Source organism: Hesperophylax consimilis, chromosome 13 (genome assembly GCF_061612785.1).
Source record: "Hesperophylax consimilis isolate HC1 chromosome 13, BYU_Hcon_1.0, whole genome shotgun sequence".
In the NCBI taxonomy this organism is placed as follows: Eukaryota; Metazoa; Arthropoda; class Insecta; order Trichoptera; family Limnephilidae; genus Hesperophylax; species Hesperophylax consimilis.
In genome coordinates, this window is record NC_142848.1 from 4,082,384 (window position 1) to 4,109,548 (window position 27,165).

Sequence of the window (27,165 nt, forward strand, 5' to 3'; positions counted from 1 at the left end):
GATTTGCCGCCCGAATATTTCCCGAATGACATTTGGGTTGACTTGTTTTTATTCGATTTTACTTCTCCTAAATTTCACACAGTTTTACGTTACTCGCGTATAATATGCTTGTCTGAAGTTTCGCTTTTAATTTAACGTTTTATGTATTTAAATATGGATATTATTTCACTACAACTTTTAGGCATGGTATAACATTGTAATTTTATATATTTTATGCCATAATGAGGACCCCGAGTAAAATCCAGGGAAACAAAATAACATCATACTTCAAAATATCTTCTAGCAAACCTCTCAAGATGAAATCGTCAAGTGAAATGAATGTGATAAACAAAGAGAACAACAACGTAACAAATATAAAAGTAGTTATAAATGAGAAAAAGTATAAGGACGAGCCCGATTCCGACAGTGATTGCTACATAATCGATGAAGAACCTCTGACTTCAATTAGTTTGGATGTTGAAGATGATAAAGAAGCACTAGAACCTTTCACTGAATCCGTTCCGCAAACAGAAGACAAGATAATTGAAGAAAATGAACCAGTTGTTGAAGAGGATGATGTTATTCCAGATGATAATGCTGACGAACTTTTGATTGAAGCCTCTCTGCCTGATAAACCTGATGAACCTGCCGACATCACGCTAAGCCAACAAACATCTATAAATCAGAACTCTCAATATACTTCCTCTTATGCAACGCAGTTTTTCGTGCAAATGGTCACCGTCTTTTTATCACAATCATGCCTCCACTACCTACTTTCCGAAGACGAGATGAATCTGACGCAAGCCTTCATTAATTTAGATCCCTTCGAGGTGAAAATTTTGTTTGTGCGCCTCTACTGGCTCCAATGGAAATGGCAAAAAGTGGAAACCATACAGAAGTATATCAATTATGATTGTAGATCTGACTTGGTCAAGAGTTTCTTGAAGAATCTGGAAGCACAAGGATTTATATTGACCGGTACTTTTCTTACACTATCAAATTTTATAATTTATTATTAGTTATTATATATGAGACATCCGATTGTATGCATTTTCATATTTCAGCTGACTGACACTTGCGACCATCATATTATCAATTTAGTTATTGGATAATTAACAGTTAACCCTCTAATTCATTTCTCTTCCTTGAGGCGGACTTTAAATGAGCAGAAATTTCAGTTACATGTAAAAACAACTACCATAAGTCATCGCTCGTAGCGAGCTTCACTCTACACATTGGCATATTTACTAGACCCAAGGGTAAAAATATATCAATAAATGTCTTATCATTTAGAAAGTTAGATTACAAAGAATTTTTTTATCACAAAATATTTAGGAATTTTGTGAAACAGAAATTTTTAAAGTGCATCAATGTAGATCTCAACAAAAAAGTATTAAATTCTGTGAAGTATTTATGTTAAGGTAATTGCACAAAGAATGGCTGTCACTCGAAATCATATAAAATCGTCCCCCAAAGCACTTTTAACTCTTGATCGCCTCACAGGCGACTTAGATCGCCCACTGTTGTTTACTATCCAATATTTAAATTGGGAATACAACGGCTGCGAGCGTTAAAATCTCGTCATCTGTAGTATAAAATTGCATGTAATCTGATGTCTAGTCAATATCAAAAATCAAAAGATGATATCTTTTGAGAGAAAACACAGGCGCCGAGAAATTTAAATAATAGTTATATTACAAAACTATTGCTGTCCGTGAAAGGGACAACTGCACCTCAGGTTGATTATACCTAAATATAATCATCAAAATCTTTTTGTATTCCCTCGTATTCTCCTCCGAAACTGGATCGATTTTTATTACAAGAAAATATTCTATGTCTGTATGTTTGCTTTTTTAAAAATACATTGTTAAATTTATACACCGAATGTCTGACCAAATGATGACGTTCAAACAAGGCAATTTATCTACCGAATGTCTGTTGATGGCGTTCAAACAAGGCAATTTATATATTGAATGTCTGTTGATGGCGTTCAAACAAGGCAATTTATATATTGAATGTCTGTTGATGGCGTTCAAACAAGGCAATTTATATATTGAATGTCTGTTGATGGCGTTCAAACAAGGCAATTTATATATTGAATGTCTGTTGATGGCGTTCAAACAAGCCAATTTATGTACCGAATCTCTGTTGATGGCGTTCAAACAAGGCAGTTTTAAGGATTTTAGAGGGTCCTCACTCCTATAATAAGTAACTTATAAAAAAAGCAAAACGTAGGGACATGGCAATGGTTGATTTCTATATTATATTAAAAAATATTTTCATTTGTGTCAAAATTCAGAGAGGAAATAGGTGAATACGTTTGTTTGGACAATACGCCGCCCGTGTTTTCTCTTTAAGGAGACAGCTTTTCCCCTTTTCAACGCGGATTAAATTTATAATAGATGACGTAAGATAATGGAATAATTATTTTATTTTACTGTTATCTTGTGCCTTATCACTAGCTAATTATATCTCAAAATAGATACATAATCTTAAACTATCAAAACAGCATTCTTTTTATCTTTGTCAATTCAATCAAAACATATTTTAACTTCTCACGCCTCTCATATTGACCGTTATATTTCAACGCTGTCAGATGGTCGGAGAATTTTTTTGTATTTCCGCTTTGCAATTAAATCCAAATAAAGGAAATATTTCTGAAAATATCCGAAAACTAAAAACTCTTTTTGAAATGTGATGAAATACACTTTCAAATTTTATTATTAGAAACAAACATATAATTTTTTATACTTTCAAATTTTTTTTAAATGGTTCATCTTAATTATACTTGTCCAAACATTGAATTAAAATTACTGATAGCAAAAAAACACACATTTAATTATACAAATGTATTATAAACATTACTGACACCTCACTTTTTTGTCATTTCATATAAAAATAATTATTTAAAAATTCACAAAGTTTGATAATTTTTTGTCAAATTGCTGTCGGAACCTTTAGTTTCAAGAAGTGTACATTTCAATTATGATAATCTTTTAGATTTGAATATAAAGCGTGGTATTTTCTCTTTCTAACACCATTTAAATCATGTTTCTCACCATAACAGCAAGAGAGACATAACGATTTCTATTAGACCATATAAGCTATTCCCAAAAGTGAAAAAATTGACTCAACGGATAATAGCTGTTTATTCCAAAAACCGAACAAATTAAGTTAAGGCGATGCCATACGTAGTAATTCAAAATCATGAGTTTTTGGTTTAAAAATTTGGTCGCCTAGAAATGTTTCAGATGCTTTAATTAAATACTGCGAGTAGAATAGATCTTGGCCTTTGAAATCAAGTATTTTTTAGATAAGTCTTTTTATAAGCTCAGAAAAAAATAATGTAGAGGCCTATGAAAACTGTTTTAAAGTTCAAAATCTCATACTTACGAACCCTTTTTCGGTTATGATTTTATTGTATAATGTGGCGAATTTAGTTATTTATAAAATGATCGAAAAAAAATTAAATATTTATGCATGAACATCCACAAAATAAAATAAAAGGCACTTTTTGGCCATGTTTTTTTCTTGCATAAATCAAAACAGGGGATGGTGTTAAGCGGGAATTTAAACCTTATCGCCATCTACGTAAGGGTTGTTATTGATAGCGGCTCAATTTAAAATATTACACGAAGTAGTGCATCGCCTTAAGCTGTCAAAAGGAGTTTTTATTATAACCATGTGGTCTTTAGTTAATGATAAATCAAATAGATGCTGTTGTTATCCTATTATAAATTATAAAACTTCACTCTCCAATGGTACAGAAATGTCTCATTGCAAGAAGTGAAATATACTTTAATTTATAAATAATATGTTTCTTTTTCTTTCAGGCTCACAAATGGACTTGAATGAGTTTTTAGAGATAGCAACTATCGCACAGCTAAACAAGCTCATGAATAAATTTCCTAAAAATCTCTTCACATCGTCTTCTGGGAAACCAAAAAAAAAGGAGGCAATGGTGAAGAGTATAAAGAATGTTTGCAACGCAAATAATCATATCTCAAAGGCATTTACAAAAAAAGGAGAAATCCAAACGGTGGAGGAGAGTTTGGTTAAAAAGTAAGTTGAATATATAACTAAACCAACTAACCATTGAATCATTCCCCGCAGGGGTACGCCTAGACAATGAAACGCTTCACAACTCTATCCAGCACGATCGATTGATAAAGGTTTTATTGATAATGTTGGTAACTTGTCATCGTTCCCGAGCTTTACTGCACATTACCAACGAACAAACAAAAGTTCACAACGACTAAGGCCCTGTTGTTTTGCGAAAATTCAAATTAACATATTTCAGCCGGGAAAGGTAGTTCTACCTGTTCAGTCGGTTGATGCTTAGCGGCGGAAGGGTAGTTCTACCTTTTGCGCCGGCCTCTTTTCAATGGCAGAAAAGACGGAATTATTCAATGTTTTTATATAAATATTATATACCAATCTCTTTGTAAAGGTCCCAACTATATGTTCATAATGATTGAATCGTAATGCAAGTCTTCTTTTTATATTTACCTTCGTGCCTTTCGTTTACATCGATATTTCAACAAAAGTATAGTATATTATTTGTTATTTTAATAATTCAATTCCTGGAATGAGGGTTATTATGACCTTGAAACCCAATTCGAATCTCTATCTCTGTTCCGCACCCACTCAATTCCTATGTTCAAGCGAACTGTTGAGCGTATTTAAAGCAGGTATGGGCAAATACCGATAGGCCGACTGTAATAAACATATTACAAGGTTAATTGAGTTGCATTTCAAATAATATTCGATTTTTATTTAGTACTTTTATAGCTTGGGTATTTTGAGTTACTATGTACTATGTATGTTTACTATGTAGAAATTTTTATTCAGCGTCAATTTGTTTTTTTTTTTACATTTGAAAGGTCCCCGTTAAACGTTTATTCTAGGTGTGTTTCAGCTTTCTATAGAATTGTAATAAACTGACAACCTTAACAACGTGATTGAGTTGTCCTCTTCTGCTGATCACAATTTGTTCAAAAGCTGGAACGGACTTAGAATCGGCATTTAACTGGAACCATTCAACTGTCGATAAAACAAAATGGCGCTGAATGGCCATTTCATGAGGTTGTCACGCGTGAATTTCTGCGAAACAACTGGGCTTAATTAAGTGTTCTTAATTTATTTGACTTGGAACTGTTGTTTGTACGTTAGTGATAGCAGTCATGCTTGAGAACAATGAAAAGTTACCGACATTATCGATAAAACCTTTATTGATCAACCGTGCTGAATACCCTGATAAGTACACATCCTTGCTTTCACTTCATTCATACATCCTATCAAGCGAACATCTTGCTTTGTGAGCAGTGTTTCGACAATTTTCTCCATGCGTATCTAAATCTAAGCGAGTGAGTACCTCCTAAGCAAATTTCTTCGGGGGGGGGGGTGCTAGGGTTATTCCAAGGGGCCATGCCCCCCCCCGGATAGGTACCTGAAAAATCCATATTCTTTAGAGTCCGTGTTTTGTCCGACTTTCCAAACATGTCGAGCACATATAATTGACATTTTTGTTGCACGCTATTTGTCTCGTATAAAGATACTTACATCGTTAGTGGCTCAATGAAGCGCATGCAGACAGTTCTTCATAGCGCGGTCGCTCAAGTACTAGACGTGTCGCTTCTAGTCGTATTAACATCGAAGTAGGAGTAGTGGGGGGGGGGAATCAACATTATCACGCGTTCTTCACATGCCAGATAGTTTGGCTAGTGGAATCCTCACTACGCTACTGCCCCCGGGTTAAATACCACGAGGATATGACACATGTAAAGTACATATAATAACTCCCCATGTTCTATCGTATTTCAGGTTGGGTCTCATACTGAGCAATTACATCAAGATTCACGAATCGGCCAAGAGAACATTCGACTTGCTCCATCGCCTGATGTATCTTGGAGCCAATCCCCAGCTGCTGAGGGAAAAGAAACTGAACTTCATGCTGCTGAACGTGAAGCACGGGAAGCAGTTTTACCCCGCCATGGAACTCGAGTGTGATCCACCCAGCTGCGTATTCCCATCAAGATTGCACTTCTTGGAGTGAGTTTATGAATTCTGAAAATCTTACATGTTTAATTTTTAAGTATGGTAGTTTTTTTGCTGGAAGACACCCCAAAGGGTACAAAAACTCCAATGGTAAGATTTACATCTTCTAGTTCAATATTTCGAAGACCCAATCATGTGTGATTACGTCTAAAAAGGGATCGAAACGACAATCTTGCTTCTTCAATACAAGCAATTATTTTAATCCTGTGTCGGGCGCTCCGCTGATTTCGGGCGCAATGTGCCTGGCAGGCACTGGTTCATAGTAATTTCAGCTCTCCAAAAGTAATCAATGACCTTTATAGGGATAGAGAATATATGAAATTTGTTGAACAAAAAAGTTTAATGACTAAAGAATAAGTAATATTTATAGTTAATAAGTAATCAAATTTTGAAACGGGCATAAACCTAATACATAATTTGCGCAATGTGCCTGAGAGGCCATCTTAAGCTTTTCTACTTATTTTTCATAATATATCTATAAATTTAGCATTATTTTATCGTGAAGTACGAGCTAAATTATCAATTGTGATGGAATAAATAAGAAAATATGTATCTTATAAATACGATGAAATTGGTTGCAATGAATCTAACAGAACACGGACGTCTCAAACTAAATTGAAATTTATTTACTTATTATTCAAACAATATTTATTTATTACTAGAATGATTTTTGGCATATTATGGCAAGTTTGCAAAACATCTTAAGCGATCGCTTGCCATAATGTGCCAAATTTATTGAACCTAAAAATATGGGATAAGTGGTGAAATCTAGGTGGATTCTTTGGCTTTAAACCTCAGGAAGCAGTTCGCACCCTTGAGGTGATTTTTCAAGAAAACGGCACTTTACAAATTAGCCAAATATTATTATTATTATATGTTTCCAAATCAATCTTTCAGGGCATTTGATTAAATCAAATGACCGAGTCGAGCACCGAACACTCATTGTTCGTTGGTTAATTATTCTTGATTTGATTGACATTCTGCAGCAATTGTCCTTGTTCTGTTGTGTTTTTTTACATAATCTTTCAATTATAATATCCCGTCTATTTTTCACAGGCCTGCGCCATTATATAATAATAATGTGTGAATGTTACAGGTACGAGCGAGCGTACAATTTGGCTGAGACCGTGCTTCATTTAACCACTGTTAAGACTGGTGGCCCTAATCCAACTCTACGAGGACAGCAGGTCTTGGATGCATGCAGAGAGTGTCACAATTCTTTCGGGCTTATTTCACAAAAGAGTGAAATTGTTAAGTGGTTAGTTGCAATATTAAATATTTAAGTCTAAAAAGAATTTATCAAGTTATGTTATGACTATTAGAAGATTAAGAAAGGGACGCTCAGATGGTTTAGGCATGTAGAGCGGATGAACGAGGAAGGAGTGCAGGGAGAGTATATGACGCAAATGTAAATAGCAGATGAAGTCGAAGAAGACATGCCACGATCAAGTGAACCAGATACCAGAATAATCAAAGAGTATGTATGAATGTAAATGAGACAAGGAGTGTGTGCCAGGACCGAGTTGTTTGGCGGTCCGTCCTCTCTGCCCAACTCTGCGGTAAAACGGCGTGATGGTTAGTTAGTTATAATGGTCACATCCAAAAGCACGTCAATCTTTTCAATACTGACCTGTTCAGCGCAATCTATCCCGCCACGCGACCTTTTTACACACTGTGTGTGTTTTAGTGAGACTTAGATCATATGTGTAATGCGTACGTGAATAGCTGCCGATGGATCACTTAATGCGAGTGCCGCGTAAGTTAAGAGATATTGGAAAATAAAATTACTACTACGTACATATTTTGAATTACCTATTTGTGACTACGCTTACCTTCCATGAAACCAACTATTTATTAATTTCGTATTATATATTCAGTCATTAGTTATTGAGAATTTTCTCTTTAATATTGATACTTCTATATAAGAGATGAATCTGAATTTTGACTTCACCTGTATTGTTCTATATCTTCTCCGATAATAAAAACATTTTATTTTATTTTTTTATTTTATTGTTTATTTGCAAAAACAGTATGAACCAGAACATTGCAATATCGATAATTAACATTTACAAAAAAGTGAATAACAAATAGGTACATTTACAAGTGGGACAAAGAAAAAAGTTTCAAATTTAGATTTACAATTTTAAGTATTGAATAATAATATTTCACGTTTAAATACGTTGTAGGACATGTGGAAAATATCCACATTTCCTGCGAGGCAGTTAATTAACCTAGTGATTCTTCCCAAGGGCATCACCATTGGTAAGTTAGTTCTGCACCTAGGAAGAATCAAAAGCCTGTGTTGGCGGCCTCGCGCGAAATTATCCGGGACATAAAATCCTATTTTAGCCAGAATGTCTGGTATTGATACTAAACCGTTTAGTAGCTTATACGCCATCAGGAGTAATGCAACATCCCTTCTGGAACTAAGGCTGCATATACCCAGCATTCCCGAGATAAATGCTGTTGGAAACAGCCATGGGTAATAACCAAACTCTCTCATGTAGAGGTATCGTAAAAACTTTTTTTGTATCTTCTCGACCATTAGTACATAGACAGTGTCCTCTGGCCCCCATACCTGAGATCCATTCTCGAGAATGCTACGCACTAAGCTAAAGTAAAGCAGCCTTATTACTGCAAGGTTGGTCAAGTCTTTCGAATTGTGTATGACAAAACCCAACATCTTAGTGGCTGATTTACAGATCTTTTCAATATGAGCGTGAAATGTTAAGCGAATGTCGTACACAATTCCCAAGTCCTTGCAAGTCACCATGTGCTTCAGTGACGTATCTTTCATTTTGTAATTAAAATATATGGTCTTGTGTGCCCTTGTAAAGCACATCACTGAACATTTTTGGAAGTTGAACCCAAGTTTGTTATCAATACTCCAGTCAATAATTGCATCGATATCTTCCTGGAGCTTTCTACAGTCTTCTATCGATCTTATTCTCAGAAAGAGTTTGATGTCATCGGCAAAAAGTAGAAAACGGACGAATTTAATCTTTCCCTGAATATTGTTTATAAAAATTAAAAACAATAGGGGTCCTAAATTGGATCCCTGCGGCACACCAGAATTTGTAGGATATGCATTAGAGTTGAACTCACCATAGGACACGAATTGCTCTCTTTCACTCAAATAGTTACAAAAGAGTTTCAATAAGTTTTCCGAAAAACCAATTTCTTCGAGCCTATTTAGAAGCACTAAGTGATCAACTCTATCGAAAGCCTTTGCAAAGTCATGGTAAGATGCGTCAACTTGCTCGTTGTTATCGAGTGCTCTCGACAAGTAATCTGTAAATACCATTAAATTTGTAGTGGTTGATCGGCCATGTCTAAATCCATGTTGTTGTTCGATCAAGAATGGTTCAACTTTGGTATAAACATATTTATGGATAATTATTTCCAATAGTTTAGCAGGTGCGGAGAGAATCGCTATAGGACGGTAGTTGGTTGTTTGATACTTGTCGCCATCTTTGTGTAAAGGGGTGACTTTCGACAGCTTCCATAATTTAGGAAAAATTCCGTTTTTAACCGTAAGATTAAATATATATAGAAGTGGCTTACATAATGGTTCAGAACATCCCTTAATAATAAAGGGTGGAATGAAATCAGGACCATACGATGTTTTTGGTTTCAATTTCTTTACTGCTAAAACAAAATCTACAATATCAACGCTATGAATAGATATATTTTGAGCTTTTGTTGATTCAGTCTGTCTTGGAACATAAGATTCAAAATCAACTTTTTTTGAATTATATACGGATTGAAAATACTTTGCGAAGGCTTCCGGTATGTCGGATCCTTTGTGTGTGCTATCATTTAGATTAACATGACTTAAGAAACCTCTGTCACGTTTCTTGTCAGAAATATATTTCCAGAATGATTTCGGATCGTTTTTCACGTTATTCTCTACCTCCGAAATATAATTTTTGTGGGCTATTGAAATATTGCGTTTAATTCTAGTACGATAAGTTTTAAATAACTCGTGTTCACTTTCCAAACCTGATTGTCTCCACCGCCGGTGATGTATGCGCTTCATCTTTATGTCCCCAATAATTTCGCGCGAAAACCATTTAGGATAGTTTTCTTTTCGATGCCTTTTTTTTCTTGGGAAGCATTCATCTAAATACGCGAATAGGATATCGTAAAAACATTTAACTGCCTCGTCAACATCGGAAATCTCCAAGATAGCCTGCCAATTGTGGTCACGCAGTTGGCTGTACAGCTTCTCAAAGTCTCCCTTGTAGAAATTCCAACCACGGAAGTTATTTTCTGATAGTATATGATGATTTTTTAACGGTTTATCATGTTTAAGGTTAATTTCTGACAAAAGTGTGGGATGATGGTTGTCTTCTGGAACAAGACAGAAATCAGATTTTTCTATGACCATATTAAAATTACCTAGCACTAGATCCAAAGTACGACCACTTGAGTTCAGAACTATATTAAATTGTTTCAGCTGAAATAGTTCCATAACATACGAGAGTTCGGTTTTCACAGCACGTGGATTTTGTGAAGAATTGATATTAAAATCACCAATCACTAAAATTTTCTTGCGAACAAGGTAGTTTAAATTACTAATTAGCATTTCAAAAAAAGTCGTGTAAACACTTGTTTTGGAACTGGGTGGTATATAAACCGCACAAATAAACAAACAAACGTCGTGAATAGTGACCTTGACCCATAAATTTTCATCGCCCGTTTCTAGTTGTGAAAAACGTTCTGTCTTCATGTTTTCTTCATTCAGTAATGCCATCAGTAGTCCACCACCTCGTGTTTGTCCAGTGCTTCTGTCCTTTCGGAATACGATGTATCTACTGTCAAAAATCTGTGCGTTGAAAATCGATTCATTAAGCCAAGTCTCAGTAATTACGATAAACTTATGTTCTTGGCTAAGAACATTTTCATAAAATTTGTTCATCTTCGATCTGAGTCCTCGCACGTTTTGGTACAATAGTAGTCATTGTGTTTGAAGTGGCTTTTTATTGTTTTCTTTGTCAGAAATACGTTTTTTGTAAAAACTAAAATGACGGACAACCATTCCTCGGGGCCAAAGTTCTTCTTTTAATAACAACTCGATGTTCCGCTCGTCGACTCCTATTTTAAAGGATGAGTATTCTTTAGAAAACGCCATAAACTTTTCAGCATTACAGCTGAGAGCTGTATTCGTTTTGACATGGGAAATGACTTCCTCCGTCGTCGTAACATAACATTGTGCATAATGACGTATTTGTATTTTTCTCCTTAAGTCACCAATTGCCTCATAATTTACATAAGAGTGGCGAAACTACAATTATTTGTGGAGTTTTGATACCAAGACCCCTTGGACTTCAGAGCCCTAGGATATCACCTCGCAATTTTTTTAAAACAAAGATAAACATTTCCAGGTCATGAGTAAACTTGCATGTACCTTGAATAACCTTGCTTAATTATCCACTTAGGAAACCGCTACCTTGGCTTTACCGCTTCACCCCCGGTTACCAGTACGTGCGCGCCATGGAGCTCTCCATCAAGGCGCTGAAGGCCTTCAACACCGAGGACATGGACCTGGAGGCCCTGGACGTGCTGCAGACCCTGCTGGATCAGACCACCTACCGCCAACACAAGCGCGCCCAGTGGTACTCTGATCAGATCTCCATCCTGCAGATGAGGCAGCGTGACTTTACTAGGGTAGGTACCGCCACAGGGAAGGCGTCCAGTGATTCAATCATCACCCCAGGCAATGATGGGTGATCGGTTATGTCATCAAAATGACAATTCAACATACCTCCAAAAAGTGATATAAAGTCATGGAAAGTTATGAAACAAAAACTAGTTTAAATAGGTTACATATCACTTTTCAAAGGGTTGTTGAATTTTCATTTTGATGAAATATCATGGAACCGCAATGATGATGAAGTTCTGAGAATTATTCACCTTGCTTCACACCTGACGTACAACTCTAAATTTTTATCTTTTTTGTCCCTCTAACACCACATATCGGCAACTTAGAGGCTGAATGGTAAACGGTATGATTTTTGCAAGAGCTTGCTGATAGAGCGATTTAACTCGACCTTTTTTCATTTCATCTGTCTGTAAATTTGTTTGTACGTTCCGTTTCAAATGGTGGCCATTTTAATGGTTCAGTAAAGATTACCTTTTTTTAATGTGAAATCGTTGTTTGTTTGGACTTTCTCATTCGCATTTTTTCTATATTATGTTACCTACCTGAAGAAAATTGAAAAAAGAATTGTTACTGAGATTGTGAAGTTTCTTTGGACAAATTGTATAATTCTTTGTTTGAAATTAAAGAAATGTTACATAAAATATATAGTTTGCAATTAAGTAGGTAAGTATTTAAGAATCTACTTACATACCTTAAGATTTCAGAGGAATTTTTTTTTTTTATTAGAAAAAAGAAAATTCGATACATATTTTTTTGGACACGGGTCTACTGTTTACTGTTAGTATAGTTCAACCAAAAATAACAAAATATTGTTACCTAGCATCGTCCATTATAATGCGCGGGAGGCGAGTCGCCAGCAACCAACGAAAGCTAGAGTAGTACTAGTAATTTGGGAGGTGGTCAATTGGTATTAATTTGGGAGGTGGTCAATGGGTACCACCGCCCCGGGAACCATACTCTGGGTTACCAACACCTCTGCCACAGGTCACCTGAAGTGGTTCGCTACGTTTGGTGACTTAGCAGGGGTGCCCGGGCTCATGGAGGGTTGTGCGTTCTGGATCACACTGATGAATGGGTCGGCCTACTTACTGTGGGGCGGGCCGGGCTGGGAGAGGCCGGTTGAGGGAGATCCAGTAAACCGGTTATCGCTGTCCGGGCCGCTGGATAGTACAGGGGCCCGACCCTTGGGCTCACGACCAAGGGTGGGCTGCCCCATCAGCCAGCGAAAAAACCCTGCCGCTGATGCTGTGCCGGTTCGTGACCGGTGAGGACCCAGCATCCAGCGTTTGGGGCGCACTGGGCGACCTCCACAGCCGGACTCTCCTGCCCATTGCCTGGAACCGCAGTCAGAAGAACATGCCTTACATTTGGTGTATCCAGTTGCTCCACTCTCCAGCTCCCTACCCAACCTTTTTAACCTAATCCTTCCCAACCCATCCTAAATCTTACAAACAAATAAAACAAACTTAAAAACTATGAACTCACAACCAATTAATATAAACTCAGCGACAGCGAACAGTAGGAGTCCTCATTGTGGACCGAGGATGAAGGTGAATTTCGCTAACATTCGCGGTCTGCACACCAACCTAACTCCCATCCACCACCACCTTCTCTCACAAAATCCCCATCTCCTCTTCCTTACGGAAACACAGATTGCCGAGCCCCTAGATACCTCCTATCTGAACTGCCCAGGATATCATCTGGAAAGCCTTTTCAGGCCGAAAGGAGCTGTCTGCCTTTACAGCCGTGCTGACATCAGCTGCGCTCGTCTCGCAAATATCGAGAGCGCAAAACACGAAGTTTTATGGGTACATGTGGATCTCACCGGTATGATGAGAATTTCTGCGTGCCTATATCGCTCACCAAACCTTGCCAAATCAGACACTGTTGAGTTGTTTAAATACTTGAGTGACACTGTGGATATTCTCTTGCCCCGTTACCCATCGGCCGAGTTTGTAATCCTGGGGGACTTCAATGTTCATAATGAACAATGGCTGAAGTTCTCGGGCCCAACGAACTCTGCCGGTAGATCAGCGGAATCCTTTGCTCTTATCCATGGACTAAGCCAACTCGTAGAATCTCCGACCAGAATACCAGACATCCCATCACATCGAGCCAACCTACTCGATCTGTTTCTCACTAGTGAGCCACTCCCTGGGTACAGAGTGGAGGTGACAGCGCCCTTAGGATCCTCTGACCACTGCCTGATTACCACCTCTGTCCCATCCTCCACGAACCGTCAACCCGACAAACATGTAAAGAGGAAGGTATGGCACTACAGGGCAGCAAAATGGGACGGCATGCGGTCTTTCTTCGGCGCCTTTCCTTGGAGTACTGTATGCTTTAGCACCGAGGACCCATCAATTTGTGCACGCGAGGTAGGAGAAGTAATCACATCAGCAACGGATTGCTAAATTCCCTTCTCCGTCAAATCCTCTGGAGCGGGCACAAAACCGTGGTTTGACCATCGCTGTGCTGAAGCTGTCAGACTCAAAAATATGGCTTTTAATGCACTCCGGAAGATTAGCTCCATGAATAACCTTTCGGAATACCGAAAACGGGCAAGGGATTGTAAGAGAGTTCTAAATAGAGCTAAGAGCGATCACAACCAGAGAATTGCGAAAAAGCTGGCTGACTGCCCCACTGGTAGCCGTGCTTTCTGGTCACTCGCTAGCTCGATCAGAAGAAATTTCTGCTAAACCACTTTCCCACCTCTGACCAAGCCTGATGGTCGGCTGGCTAACTCGGCCCGCGAGAAAGCTGAATTATTAGGCAAAATTTTCGCGGAAAACTCAACTCTTCAATATAACGGAGAGACTCCCCCTTCCATTCCGCACTGCGGTTTTCAAATGGAGGAACCGAAGATCCGGAACAGAGAGGTTCTCCGAGTCTTGAACGAGCTGAAAGTCGACAAAGCCAGTGGGCCGGACGGAATAACTGCCTTGGTCCTCAAGAGGTGTTCTGCAGAAATGACTCCAGTGCTCGCGAAATTATTTAGGCTCTCTCTCAAAGGTGGAAAGGTGCCAGATCTTTGGAAAAAGGCAATCGTCCACCCAATCCCAAAAAAGGGGGACCGCTCCGACCCTTCTAACTACCGCCCCATAGCCATCACTTCCATACTCTCGAAGGTATTAGAAAGGGTGGTTAACAACAAATTGCTCACATATCTCGAGAATAACAATATCCTAAGCGATCGGCAATATGGATTTCGTCGAAACCGATCGTGTGGCGATCTACTCGGATTTGTGACGCATATTTGGGGGCGGTACATGGAACGTTTTGGTGAAACTCAAACCGTTGGGTTGGATATCTCCAAAGCCTTTGACAGAGTCTGGCACCGGGCGCTTATCGGGAAGTTACCATCGTATGGGATCCACCCAACCCTGCATAGTTGGATTGCGGACTTTCTGAGGGGAAGAACAATTCAAACCGTGGTTGACGGCTCTTCTTCCTCACCGCACCAAATCAATGCGGGGGTGCCACAAGGATCTGTGCTGTCTCCGACGCTGTTTTTATTGCACATCAACGATCTCGTTGAATGTGCACCAATTCACTGCTACGCTGATGACAGCACCGTTCACGAGGGTTATCTTTTTGACAGGCCCCCTTCCACCTATTATGTCCGAACAGCTCGGAAAGTTTTGAAGCAAAAAATTGACCACCACCTCGAGATGGTTCGTGCCTGGGGTAAGGCCAACTTGGTCAGTTTCAACGTCTCAAAAACCCAAGCGTGTCTGATTTCGGCAAAGAGGGAGATCAATGACTATCTGGTGCAATTTGATGGGAGCACTCTCCCCAATAAAGACTCCATTGAAATGCTTGGAGTTACTATATCAGACCAGCTCAAGTATCGGGGATCCATAGAAGCCCGAGTAAATCAGGCCTCCAAAAAGTTGGGCGTCTTGTACAGGGCTAGGAGATTCTTCAACAGTGACCTGCTGCTGACCCTGTACAAGTCTCAAGTCCTTGCTCCTTCTCTTTTGCTTGCGGAATAGCTATAACCTTTTATTTATTTATTTATTTATTTATTGTTTGTAAATATTACATAATACAATGAATGAACTTAAAATGTCCAACTAGGCGATTGCCCGTTTTAGGACATTCCAATATGATAATGTTTTTAAATGTAAATTATAGTAAATTATAGTGTTGACTATTCTGTTATTAAAATAATACATATGTATATTCATATTCTTGAATACTTTCAGTTATACCACGACATATTTTACTATTGTTTAGCTGACATAATAAACTAAAGAAATATTAATAGATAAAAACAAGAAAATGAAACTGAATTGAAGAAATTCTGTTGGTAAAGTAATACAAATGTATATTCATAATCTAGTATACTTTCAGTTATACCACGACATTTTTTTTTTTACTATTGTTTAGCTGATATAATAAACTAAAGAAATATTAATAGATAAAACAAGGAAATGAAAAATAAAAAAATGAAAGTAAAGAAGGAACTTTTCCTTTAAGGAAAAATATCACGAAGAATTGAGCAATTTTCGAACTTTCTTTATGTAAAAATACAGTTCCTGTAATGCTAATATAATACCAATATAAATTAAAATGTAAAGAAGAATGTAAAGAAAAACAAAATTTACAATTCGATTACTTGTATTTTTCAATAAAATAAATATTGTTACAATATTTAGAATAAACTAACCTTTGTGTTATCATATTTTTTCCAGGCGGCAGAGATCCTGATCCTAGCCCTGAACGAGCTCTCCATGAACGAAGACGAGAAGGCACCACTCCGAGACCGAGCCGAGAAACTGGCCAGCCAAAAGACAGTCAAAATCGACACGCATGTCGTCACACTTCTGAAGGGGCTGTCCAAGATCGACCACGTCCAGATTCCTAGCAACGATATCGTCGCCAAGGGCGCCGAGGGGTGAGTACTTGGTGATAAATTAATTTTTATTAATGCTCTAAAAGAATCCCAACTGCTCAGAGTCAGTGGAACTATGGCATCCCCGATTTGGGATATATTGAGGGTGAGGAGAATGGGAGGGGATGGAGATGGAAAGAGGAGGGTTGGCACCTATTTAAATCTGGCACTTTTTAATATGTGAATATCGCACAAGAGTTAATTGTAATTTTCTTAGGAAGTGCATATACATTCACAAAGAGTAGTGCGCACCACCGTTATTCTATAGGTACATTTTTTTTTTCTTCTTTTCTTTTATTTTATAGATTTTTTAAATATTACAATTTTACCAACCATACTAGGCTAATGCCCGTGTTATGGTAGTCATACATATTATACAAGGTGAAAAAAAATAATAATAATAAAATATTAAAAAGTGTTACAATAATATAAAGGTGAAGATATAATATATATTTTTTAAATTATTTTTTTGGAATAGTTTTAGAAAGTCTTTAGAAATTCTTTAATTCTCGCCCCCTTTCAAATATCCAGCGTTGAACACCTATACTAAAAAGGGATATGTTATTAGTTGATTGTATATCGGTGCTCAATGCGTTGTATATTTTAGGAGCGATAAAGCATTATTGTCGCTGAGCGAATGTGGTTCTAGTTTTTGGGACCTCGCATCCCAGGTTTGCTGAAAAGCGGGTGTGTACTTGATGTTGTGGAGACACCAGCTGGTTATTTTTACATATGTAATATATTATATTAATTATGTATGCATATCAGAAAAATGTTAAACAGAAAATAAATTTAATTAGTTTGTCTGGGGCCTAGGAGTCGTAAGGCCTTATGTAAATTGATGACATTAATTTTCTTTCAAATCTGCTTAAATTTTAAAATATATTTTTTTAATATTAACTCAACTTCTTTAGCCAAACAATTTGCCTCAGGGCCTATGTCATCTTTAGGGATGCGGATGTGGGGAAAGAAGGAGTGAATCTGGGTCTTGAGGAGACCCTTATTGTGGGAGGGATGAAACACATAGGCCGGCAGACTCGGCTCTTATAGGGTTTCCAAGGGACCGGAAAAAAACTTCTTAAGTGGAAAAACCTTGAAATACCATCAACCTTGGGATAAATTGAATAATTTTTCCAATTCAGCCTTCATGGGACTTTTTTTATATATTTACTAAAGCGGAGAGAGTATGTGGATAGTTCCTGTGAGCACTCCGGCCATGGGCCCATTGTGCTATTTCCCATTCCTTTGATTTTGTTTACAGGTCCCTCCCTTAATACTAACTGATGTTTACCTGGCGTTGCTCGACTTTTCCCTACTTTCTACAAATATAATATGCACATATTATATATATAAAACTTACAGAAAACATTCTCTAAATGATAGTGAAAACATTATCAAAATCCGTTGCCTAGTTTAGAAGAACTAAGCTCACAAACAGTTAGACGCGGATAGCGACTTTAATTTAGTATAATAGTGATGAGTCCATTATCAATAAACAAAAAATATTATCTCACAGTCCCATCTTAGACATGTTCCCTTTCACCGTCCATTCCATCTCCCCCCCCCCCACTCTTCGCTAATCCCTAGTCATGCCCCCACCCCCACTTCAACACTTAGTGATATATTATGTTCCCCCATTGTTTTGTAATGTTAAGTTAGTATATTTTGCCCGAGGAAGGAACGGTTGTTACGCAACTGGTCGGAGTATATAAATAAAATATATTCAAACAATGTTACATTGTTTAATTTATTAACAATAAATGAGCTCACTGTAATAACGTATATTAATTTAAGCATCCATTTGGCAATGTATTAATTTCCTCATATTTTTTTCAGAATTGTGCGGCGCGGTAGTAAAGCTTGTTATTATTTTGATGACCTGAAAACAGGCGACCGGAATTACGTCTCAGTAGAACAATATGCGCTTCTCTACTACCAGAACAATAGTGATTTTGACTGCGGTAAGTTTTTGTAAACATATCACAATTTAACTTATCGACTGTCGCTTGCTATTGTAAACACATACATTGTGTGAAAAAATGCCGCTTGATGATATAGATTGCTTTAAAACTGTTAGCATTTTAATGGTTAAATTAATTTTGTCCAAAGAGTCTGCACTGTATTCAACCCAGTGAGCAATATCACTATTTGGTTGGGGCGATGTTGTAAGGCGGATTAAGGTGGGGGCTAAATAAAGGAGGAAAGGTGGATGTCGCATCCTTGCATAATTATTTTGGAATTGTTCTGCAAAATTTGAATTTATACAAAAGGGCGCACTTAATGGCCTCTGATTTTTCTTTTTTTAATAGGAATACTTCACAAGAGTGTGATGTGAACAATGAAGGTTGAAGCAACGAACAAAAATTTCAAGCAACGCTTGAAATGATGATTCTGATTGGTGGACTTTCACCGGGACGATACTAAGAGTATCTACCATTCTGGAAATATTAAATCATTAATTTTGATGAGAGTACAGTTTTGCAAAGGTGTTCTATTAGTTGTTATATTATGTTATTATTAAATTAGAACTAACACAAAACTACGCTATATAAATTAACTGTTATTATTATTAACTCTAGGAGCCGGACCCCTGTATTTGCAGTGTTGAAGAGTCGTGCTCACACACATTAATAAGCACTGCAATTGCAGTGCCGACCTTATACTTTCATTTTGCCTTTGTATTACCACTACTGGGTTAGTTATCCGTTAATTTACAACCGGCTTCATACGAGTGTAAGTTTGTCTTTAAACAGGAAATAAATCCGTTTTTTGGTAGGCGAACTGGTGTCGATTGAACGTGCGGGAGCTGCTTATAGAAATTAACACATAGAAATTCTGAAATATTTAGCCGGTTGCAAAAGGTTAAAGATAAAAATAAAAATTTCGCTTTATCATGTCATATTATATTATACGTTGACTTTAATAAAAATATCTTTTTATTTATTGAAGTTTCTTGTCGGCCCGTATTGCAGATGCTTTCTAAGCTCAACTTGACAGATATTTACGATCGTCAAGTTGTATGTCTTAAAACATTCCTTAGTTTACTGAAATTTCGGCCTTAATAGCATATTGTCTTTGCAGGAGAGCATTGGGAGGGGCGCATCACCACATCTATATTCAATCTCCTCTTCTGGGACATCATCTACAGCACGGTGAAGGACAAGAGGCTGTTCCTGTCCCCCTACCAGGAGGTGCCCCTTGACATGTACACCCCCTACTTCTACGAGAACAGAAAGGAACTAATTGACGAGAGACTGGCCTTCATCGAGACCTCCAGCATGGAAGATGTTCTTCACAAAATGAAGACGGCTTTAGATAGCAGAAAGCCAGGTGGGCTTTATTCATTTTAAAGAAAACTTTCTTTTTAAATATGTCTATTTGAATTTCACTTTAGTTTTCTGTAATGAATCTTGGAAGTGAAAATTAACCCACTTCCCGGTAAGTAACCCACTTCCCGGTAAGTAACCCACTTCCCGGTAAGTAACCCACTTCCCGGTAAGTAACCCACTTTACCGGCAGATAGACTTTATATAGATAGACTGGCATATAGCAGGTTATATGCTTCCATATTCAAATTTGGAGGCATGGCTTTTCGAATGCCTTGAAATCTCCATCGCTATACCAACTACTACTACTACCAACAAATAACTACCGTCCAATAATATAAATGTAGGAATAAAACAATAGTTATGTAAAACAAGAGACAATAAAGTTTGGGTCAAGTGAAGTCAAACGAAAAGAAGACATTCGAGGAATTTAGTAAAGTTCTGGGGGCTGTCGCTAATATGTCCAGATGTTATATTGCCGACACATTTGGTTCTTTGGAAAGGAATATGGAAAGTTTCGGGGATTCTTAATAGTCAGTGATTGGTATCGATTGTGGCTAATGGCTAAGAGGGAATGGTTATTTATAATTTAGTAAGATGTTGCTTCTGCAATGATGAAGGACTCGGCTAGCAGAGAAATTGAACCCATGACACCCAGATGGGAACCCGGCGCATTTGTCCACTAGGCTACTACTAATCTTCCTCTGCTGTCCTCCATTTTGAATTGCTAAAACTGAATCCAATAATGAAATGTTAATAATGTATATATAATAAATGAATGTTGCAGGTGACTTTTCCCTGCACAGTGAACACCTAGTCTGGGAGCAACTGTCCACTGTGTCGGTATGCCTCGGTAACGCGGGATTGCACTGCATCTGTAAGAGATTGGCGCACAACTACCATTACGCTCACTCGGGCTTTCCCGATCTCACCATCTGGAACAGTGAAACTAACCAGGCAAGCCTTGAAAATTTCACTTCAATATTTATTTATTACACAGCGAAACCTTCTTATAAGGTTCCCACATAACAAGTTTTCATGCTTGAGAAGTTGTATTTTTTCAGTTCCTATAACTCCTCTGGCTGATTTGTTCGACTTTGTGAACAAACAGCTATTTATTACCCGTAGAGTCAATTTATCCGCTTTTCAGAACAGCTCATATGTCTCATACAGACTGTACAGTCTTACACAGTCTTACAGTCTCATAGAAATAGTTGTGTCTCCCTTACTGCCATAGTAAGAAATATGATCTAAACAGTGTTGGAAAGAGATATCACTACACTTTATATTCAAAACTGAGCCCGTCATTCAATTGAGTGGACTCATTAAGGCTATGAAAATATTGAGCTGTTATTGTGACTCCAGCTTAATAAAATGAGTTATGACCTATTGCTATGTAGTAGGTGTATAACTCTTGAGTTTGTCATGTTACATCGCAGACAGCAGAAATAGTTATAATCAAAATGATAAGTTGTCCCCCGGACATCCTGTATACGGTGCTACCCTTCAAGTAAGGTAATTTGTTATTTTATGTTTCAGATAAAATTTGTGGAAGTCAAGGGCGAAGGGGACAAGCTTTCTTTTAAACAAATTCAATGGATCCATTATCTGATGGAGTCTAATGTCATGGCAGAAGTATGCTATGTTCATAGGAATGAAAACAAATACAGAAAGAAGATGGCGGATAAATCAAAAACAAGCATCGCAGCCACAAGAGACACAGATGATGATCAAGCTGGTTCAAAACAGAAAAATAATAGCAATATTGAAATTTCCAAACATCCAATTGCAAATGACGATGAAATTTCTATTGCAGTTGTTGCAAGAGACGCAGAAGATATGAAAAATAGAAAAAAAATCAAAGCTGGTCCAAAACGGTATAATAATAGACGTGTTGAATTTTCCCAAGATAATGTAATGGAAATTTCCAAAGATTCTGTCGCAACTGACGGAGTTGAAGATTCTGTGGCAAATAACAGAGTTGAAATGTGCATAGATTCTATTGGGGTCACAAGGGAAACAGAAGACAATCAAAATAGAAAAAAAATCAAAGCTGGTCCAAAACGGTATAATAATAGAAGTGTTGAATTTTCCCAAGATAATGTAATGGAAAATTCCAAAGATTCTATTGCAACTGACAGAGTTGAAGATTCTGTGGCAAATAACAGAGTTGAAATGTGCATAGATTCTATTGGGGTCACAAGGGAAACAGAAGACAATCAAAATAGAATAAAAATCAAAGCTGGTCCAAAACGGTATAATAATAGAAGTGTTGAATTTTCCCAAGATAATGTAATGGAAATTTCCAAAGATTCTATTGCAACTGACAGAGTTGAAGATTCTGTGGCAAATGACGAAGTTGAAATTTCCAAAGATTCTATTGCAACTGACAGAGTTGAAGATTCTGTGGCAAATGACCGAGTTGAAATTTCCAAAGATTCTATTGCAACTGACAGAGTTGAAGATTCTGTGGCAAATAACAGAGTTGAAATGTGCATAGATTCTATTGGGGTCACAAGGGAAACAGAAGACAATCAAAATAGAATAAAAATCAAAGCTGGTCCAAAACGGTATAATAATAGAAGTGTTGAATTTTCCCAAGATAATGTAATGGAAATTTCCAAAGATTCTATTGCAACTGACAGAGTTGAAGATTCTGTGGCAAATGACCGAGTTGAAATTTCCAAAGATTCTATTGCAACTGACGGAGTTGAGATTTACAAAGATTCTTTTACAGTCACCGGGGACACAGAAGATACTCAAAATAGAAATAAAATGAAACCTGGTCCAAAATGGATTTGTAATACGAAAGTCGAAATATCCAAAAATAAAATGGAAATTTTCAAAGCACCTGTTGGAATTGATGGAGTTGAAATTTCCAAGAATCCTATTGCAACCGAAGAAGTTGACATTAACAATGAACCAAATTGTAAAAGAATTAAAATTTTGTCAACGACGTCTATAAATAATTTTAACGTTATCATGACGACATCCATTGCATTAAATAAAAAAACCGATCCACCACCCGTCCAAACAACGAGCAATCGTCTTGTGAATGTAATAGACTCCTCCGTGATAGACTTGACTGGTCTCGAATCACCTACAAAACAAGAAAACAAATTCATCTCGTCGCCTGCAAAAGTTGCCATGCACGCCAGAAGGAGGCTGGAACATATGGGCTCACCCAGTACCTCGAGTGGCTCAATACAAGAAGAGGGAGTTTATTTACGGTCGCCCAATAAGATCTGCAAGGGAGTGGGGTACTACATTTCTCCGCCCACAACGCCCAAAACTTACAGCCCTTCCAAGACGACTTCCGCCAAAAAGAAACTCAACCTTTCTTTGACCAGGAGAAGATTGATGGACGTGGATAAGTAACTTTCTATCTACGTCTATCCACGCCATATAAATCTGTTACGCAATTGTACTAGATATAAGTTGAAGAAAACTCTGAAAGATCTTGGACAAGTACAAGAGTACCCTAGGAAGATGCCACACAGCTCACCTTGTGGCTTCCAAACCTACATGACTGGTACAAGTGTAGTTCCGCAGAGTTCTGGACTGCAGCCTTCAGAGTGAAGATAACCTCTATTAGGAGAGGGCACCAGAAGAAAATCATTTCATATTTCATTGTTTATGTTACATAACAAATTTACATTGTAGAGATTTAAGACTAAATTTTAGTTTTTTTTTTTTTTAATATGTTTTATTTTTATCTTAATCCTAAATCATATTTCATGGAATGTCTGTAAATGCTTTTTTTCCATGAGAGATGTCATTATTTCAAAGAATGAGTGCCAAATATTTTCTATTTATAAAAAAAAAAATCTGTTTTTTTTATTCTAAATTTTTTTATCAATAATCGTGGTATTTTTATTTGATGAATAAATTTTCTATAGTGATTTAAAATGAGCCATTTTCGATTTGCCGCCAACGATATGTTCAGTTTTATTTGTGTATTCGGCGGGGCTGACGTTATGCTGGGAGACAGCCGTCTTACCAGCCAGTGGTGTCTTCTATGTCAATGACGTTGTAGCCAGTTGGAAACGTTTCTGAATGTGCTGTTTTTTAAATCAATAAATTTTTAATGAAAACATTAAAAATACACATTTTTAGTATAATGATCTGAATCAGAAAAATAACTTTAAATCTTTCATTTTTAACGGTATTCATTCATACACCGGTCGGTGGCTGAGTTGGCATCGCATTTGGGTCCCACCCAGGCGTAGTGTGTTCAATTCCTCAGCTGGCTAAGTCCTCCATCACAATACAAGCAACATTTTCCACTTACTGTGGTGGTAGAGATATTCAAATATTGTCGAGTTATTCGTAACCCGAGAATGTTTGTCTTTCTTTTTAAAATAAAAAAATAAAAGTTTTTGAAAATACCCCATTATTAAATTGTCAAGTTTTGTTGCAATCCGAATGATGATTTGTTATTAGTTATTATTAATCATTTAATAATTGTGGAAATTTGTACAACAATACTTTTTTACATGTGTGAATGGTACATTATTTAATTTTATGCATATTATGTTATACATATTTTTCTTTGATTAGCATTTTGTATTTTACAAATGAATACTGTAGTCACAACTTAATACGGTAGATGTGATCATTGTTTTTGAACAGGAACGGCAAGAACTATATATGGGTTAGTTTAGGTTAGCAACTATATATGGGTTAGGTTAGGTTAATAACTATATATGGGTTAGGTTAGGTTAGTAACTACACATGGGTTAGCTCTCTGCCTAAAAAGGCTCCTTTTGCCTTGCTGTGATTTTTTAATAAAAGTCAATTTAAATTATTAAAACTCAATTTTAACCATCTTAATCCTTTAAATTTTGACTACACATTCAATTTTATGCCGAAAATTGTTCCAATACTTTTTTTTTTTTTTTGTATTAGGCAATTCACCCTAAAGAATACTTTTTTTACCATTATGTGTTATTTACCACACAGAATTATTATAAAGCAATAAGATATAATAATAAGCTTCACCTTTTCGCAAATGATTTAATATATTTTACTAGATATTATATAATATTCTGTGCCATTTTTCATCATAATAATGCAATATATAGATTTATAGTGCATACCTTTTTACTTAGCATTTGTGTTATAAAAAAGGGATAAAGGCGCGTGGTAAGCGTTCAAAAATGGTTAGAAAGGGAGATATGTAAATACGAATGTTAGAGGGAGCGCGATAATAATTAAGCGAAAATGGTGAAAATATTTAATAAAACACGACTCGTTTGAAATAGAGCAAAAATCTCTCGACAAATGCTTTAGTTGCATTTAAAGATACACTGAATTTTTTCATGCCTATAACATGTTAAATAACAAACAAAAGGCGTTTTCAATAATTTTCGGAGCTTATTTTGCGATTTTTTTTCTATCGAGGGAATTTCATATAACTAACGTTTCAGCATAACAAATGTATAGATATTATCTTTTGGAACTTAAAAACTTAGAGTTAACAAGAAACTTGTTATAAATCGGTAGAAGTTGGGTATGCGGGGGCTTATGTTGATTTACTCGCTGTGAGTATCGAACTCGACCGCCCGTCGTGCTAGTCGAGTGTCCTACCCACCGGGCTATCAACCACTTCAACCAAAATATTACCTTAAGACGCTTTACAAAAGCTAAAAAAAGAACTAGTCAAAATTATTAAATAGCCATTTTGCAGCTTTAAAAACCTAACGATGGGTAGTTTCACAGAATTTGAACAATTCATCAAATTTCATAATTTATTTTCGGGTTCTGTGAAAGTCCTATTCCAAGTTCTGTTTTTATATCATTATAGGCTAGTTGCTTGACATAACTGAAATAACAACAGAACTTGAAAAAATCTTTCACATAAATAGAAAATTATTTTTGAAATTTGAAGAATTGTTCAAATTCTCTAAAACAACCCGTCCTTGATGTTTAAGAATAATGTTTCACAAATTAATTTATTTGGATGTCAAAAAGCTCCTCTGATGGACTTTACTTGTTTAACAGTTTTTCTTATTTCATTGTTTTTTATATCACGGGGTAGATACTACTCCCAACTAGATAACTCCAAATCAGCGTGTTGTGGCATACATGAACAAAAAAATAAAATTATTTCTTCAATAATTGCAAAATCATTGGCGTCATTTTAATTAAAGGTAAATATTTACCTACGACTACCGTTTTTACTACTACAAAAAATTGCCCCTTTAATAACGCCTGCTCGCGTCCCCTTTAGAGTTATATCCCAGTTTTCAAGTAGTTTGTGGGCTACGCTAGGTTTGTATAGACTGGTTTGTGATTTAATTCTACCTAATCCAACCTAACCTAACATGTACGGAATATTTTCTCAAACGGTAGTCGTAGGTAAATAATTACCTAATTAAAATAAAGTTATAGTTTTGTGTGCAACTTGAAAATGCTGAATTCAGAGTTACCTAGTTGTAGTAATTATAATTAATTACCTCTCAATATGATATGTCTAAGTTTGCTGTTATCGGCACTGTAATGCAGTTGTAGGTACACCAATAGATCCAAACACTAGACTAAAGGGTTCGGATTGAAATCTGTTTTGTTGAAGATTGTTTTTAGTAAGAATGCTCAAAACACTGGAACACGGTAAAATAGTTTTATCTATCTACATTACAATATGTACTTATTATTATCAATTAGAATAATATTCATTAAAAATAAGTGAGATCGTTTTGACTGAAAGTTTTCAAAATCTCTTAACTAATTCTTTTAAAGTTTGAATCTCTGTCCTCATGATGCATTTTCACGTACGAAGGATGGCCTTTTTTATTCTATAAAAAATATTATCTTTAAGAGAATTTTTTTCTATTGATTGATTGTTTTATGTAGTTTTAAGATATTTTTATGCTTTTAAAATAAATCAACATAACTTAAGCTCATCATATATAAGCTGGGGGAGTCTGTCTTTTGCGTTAGCCCCCTATAACGCCTTGGGGCAAAGTTCAAGTTAACTTCGCACCCGCGCAAAACTCTGCGCAATAGATAGACTCGCCCCTCGGTCTAATCATGCTTTCAGTTACTTGACAATATACAAATGTAAACCCGAAAGTAGTACACAATAATTGAAAATATCTTTTTTAATTATTATTAAAAAATTTATTTGGAGTAAGCTCAAAACGTAAATAGTTGTTTTTAATCCTTTTTCACTGTTATGTATGTAAGGTACATCTACACAATTTCCTAGATATGTTGGAAAGGTGCTCACATCAAATTTT

The 27,165-nt window shown here is 36.6% G+C and overlaps 1 protein-coding gene across 1 annotated transcript; it reads left to right on the forward strand.

The window, feature by feature from the left end:
- On the forward strand, positions 1-27,149 carry LOC149418332 (uncharacterized). Its single transcript, XM_089638739.1, has 10 exons — positions 1-957; positions 3,813-4,041; positions 5,803-6,030; positions 7,133-7,294; positions 11,478-11,706; positions 16,399-16,601; positions 18,435-18,559; positions 19,680-19,928; positions 20,712-20,881; positions 21,464-27,149. Exons 1-10 carry the CDS (start codon positions 222-224, stop codon positions 23,300-23,302), a joined length of 4,170 nt encoding a protein of 1,389 aa, XP_089494865.1. The 5' UTR covers positions 1-221; the 3' UTR covers positions 23,303-27,149.
- The last annotated feature ends 16 nt before the right edge of the window (positions 27,150-27,165 follow it).

Excerpts from the sequence above, each read along its gene's own strand:
- LOC149418332 (XM_089638739.1), top strand. The coding sequence starts at position 222 with ATGAGGACCCCGAGTAAAATCCAGGGAAACAAAATAACATCATACTTC. Across the intron at positions 11,707-16,398 it reads GGCAGCGTGACTTTACTAGG|GCGGCAGAGATCCTGATCCT; the intron begins GTAGGTACCGCC and ends TATTTTTTCCAG. Across the intron at positions 16,602-18,434 it reads GTCGCCAAGGGCGCCGAGGG|AATTGTGCGGCGCGGTAGTA; the intron begins GTGAGTACTTGG and ends TATTTTTTTCAG.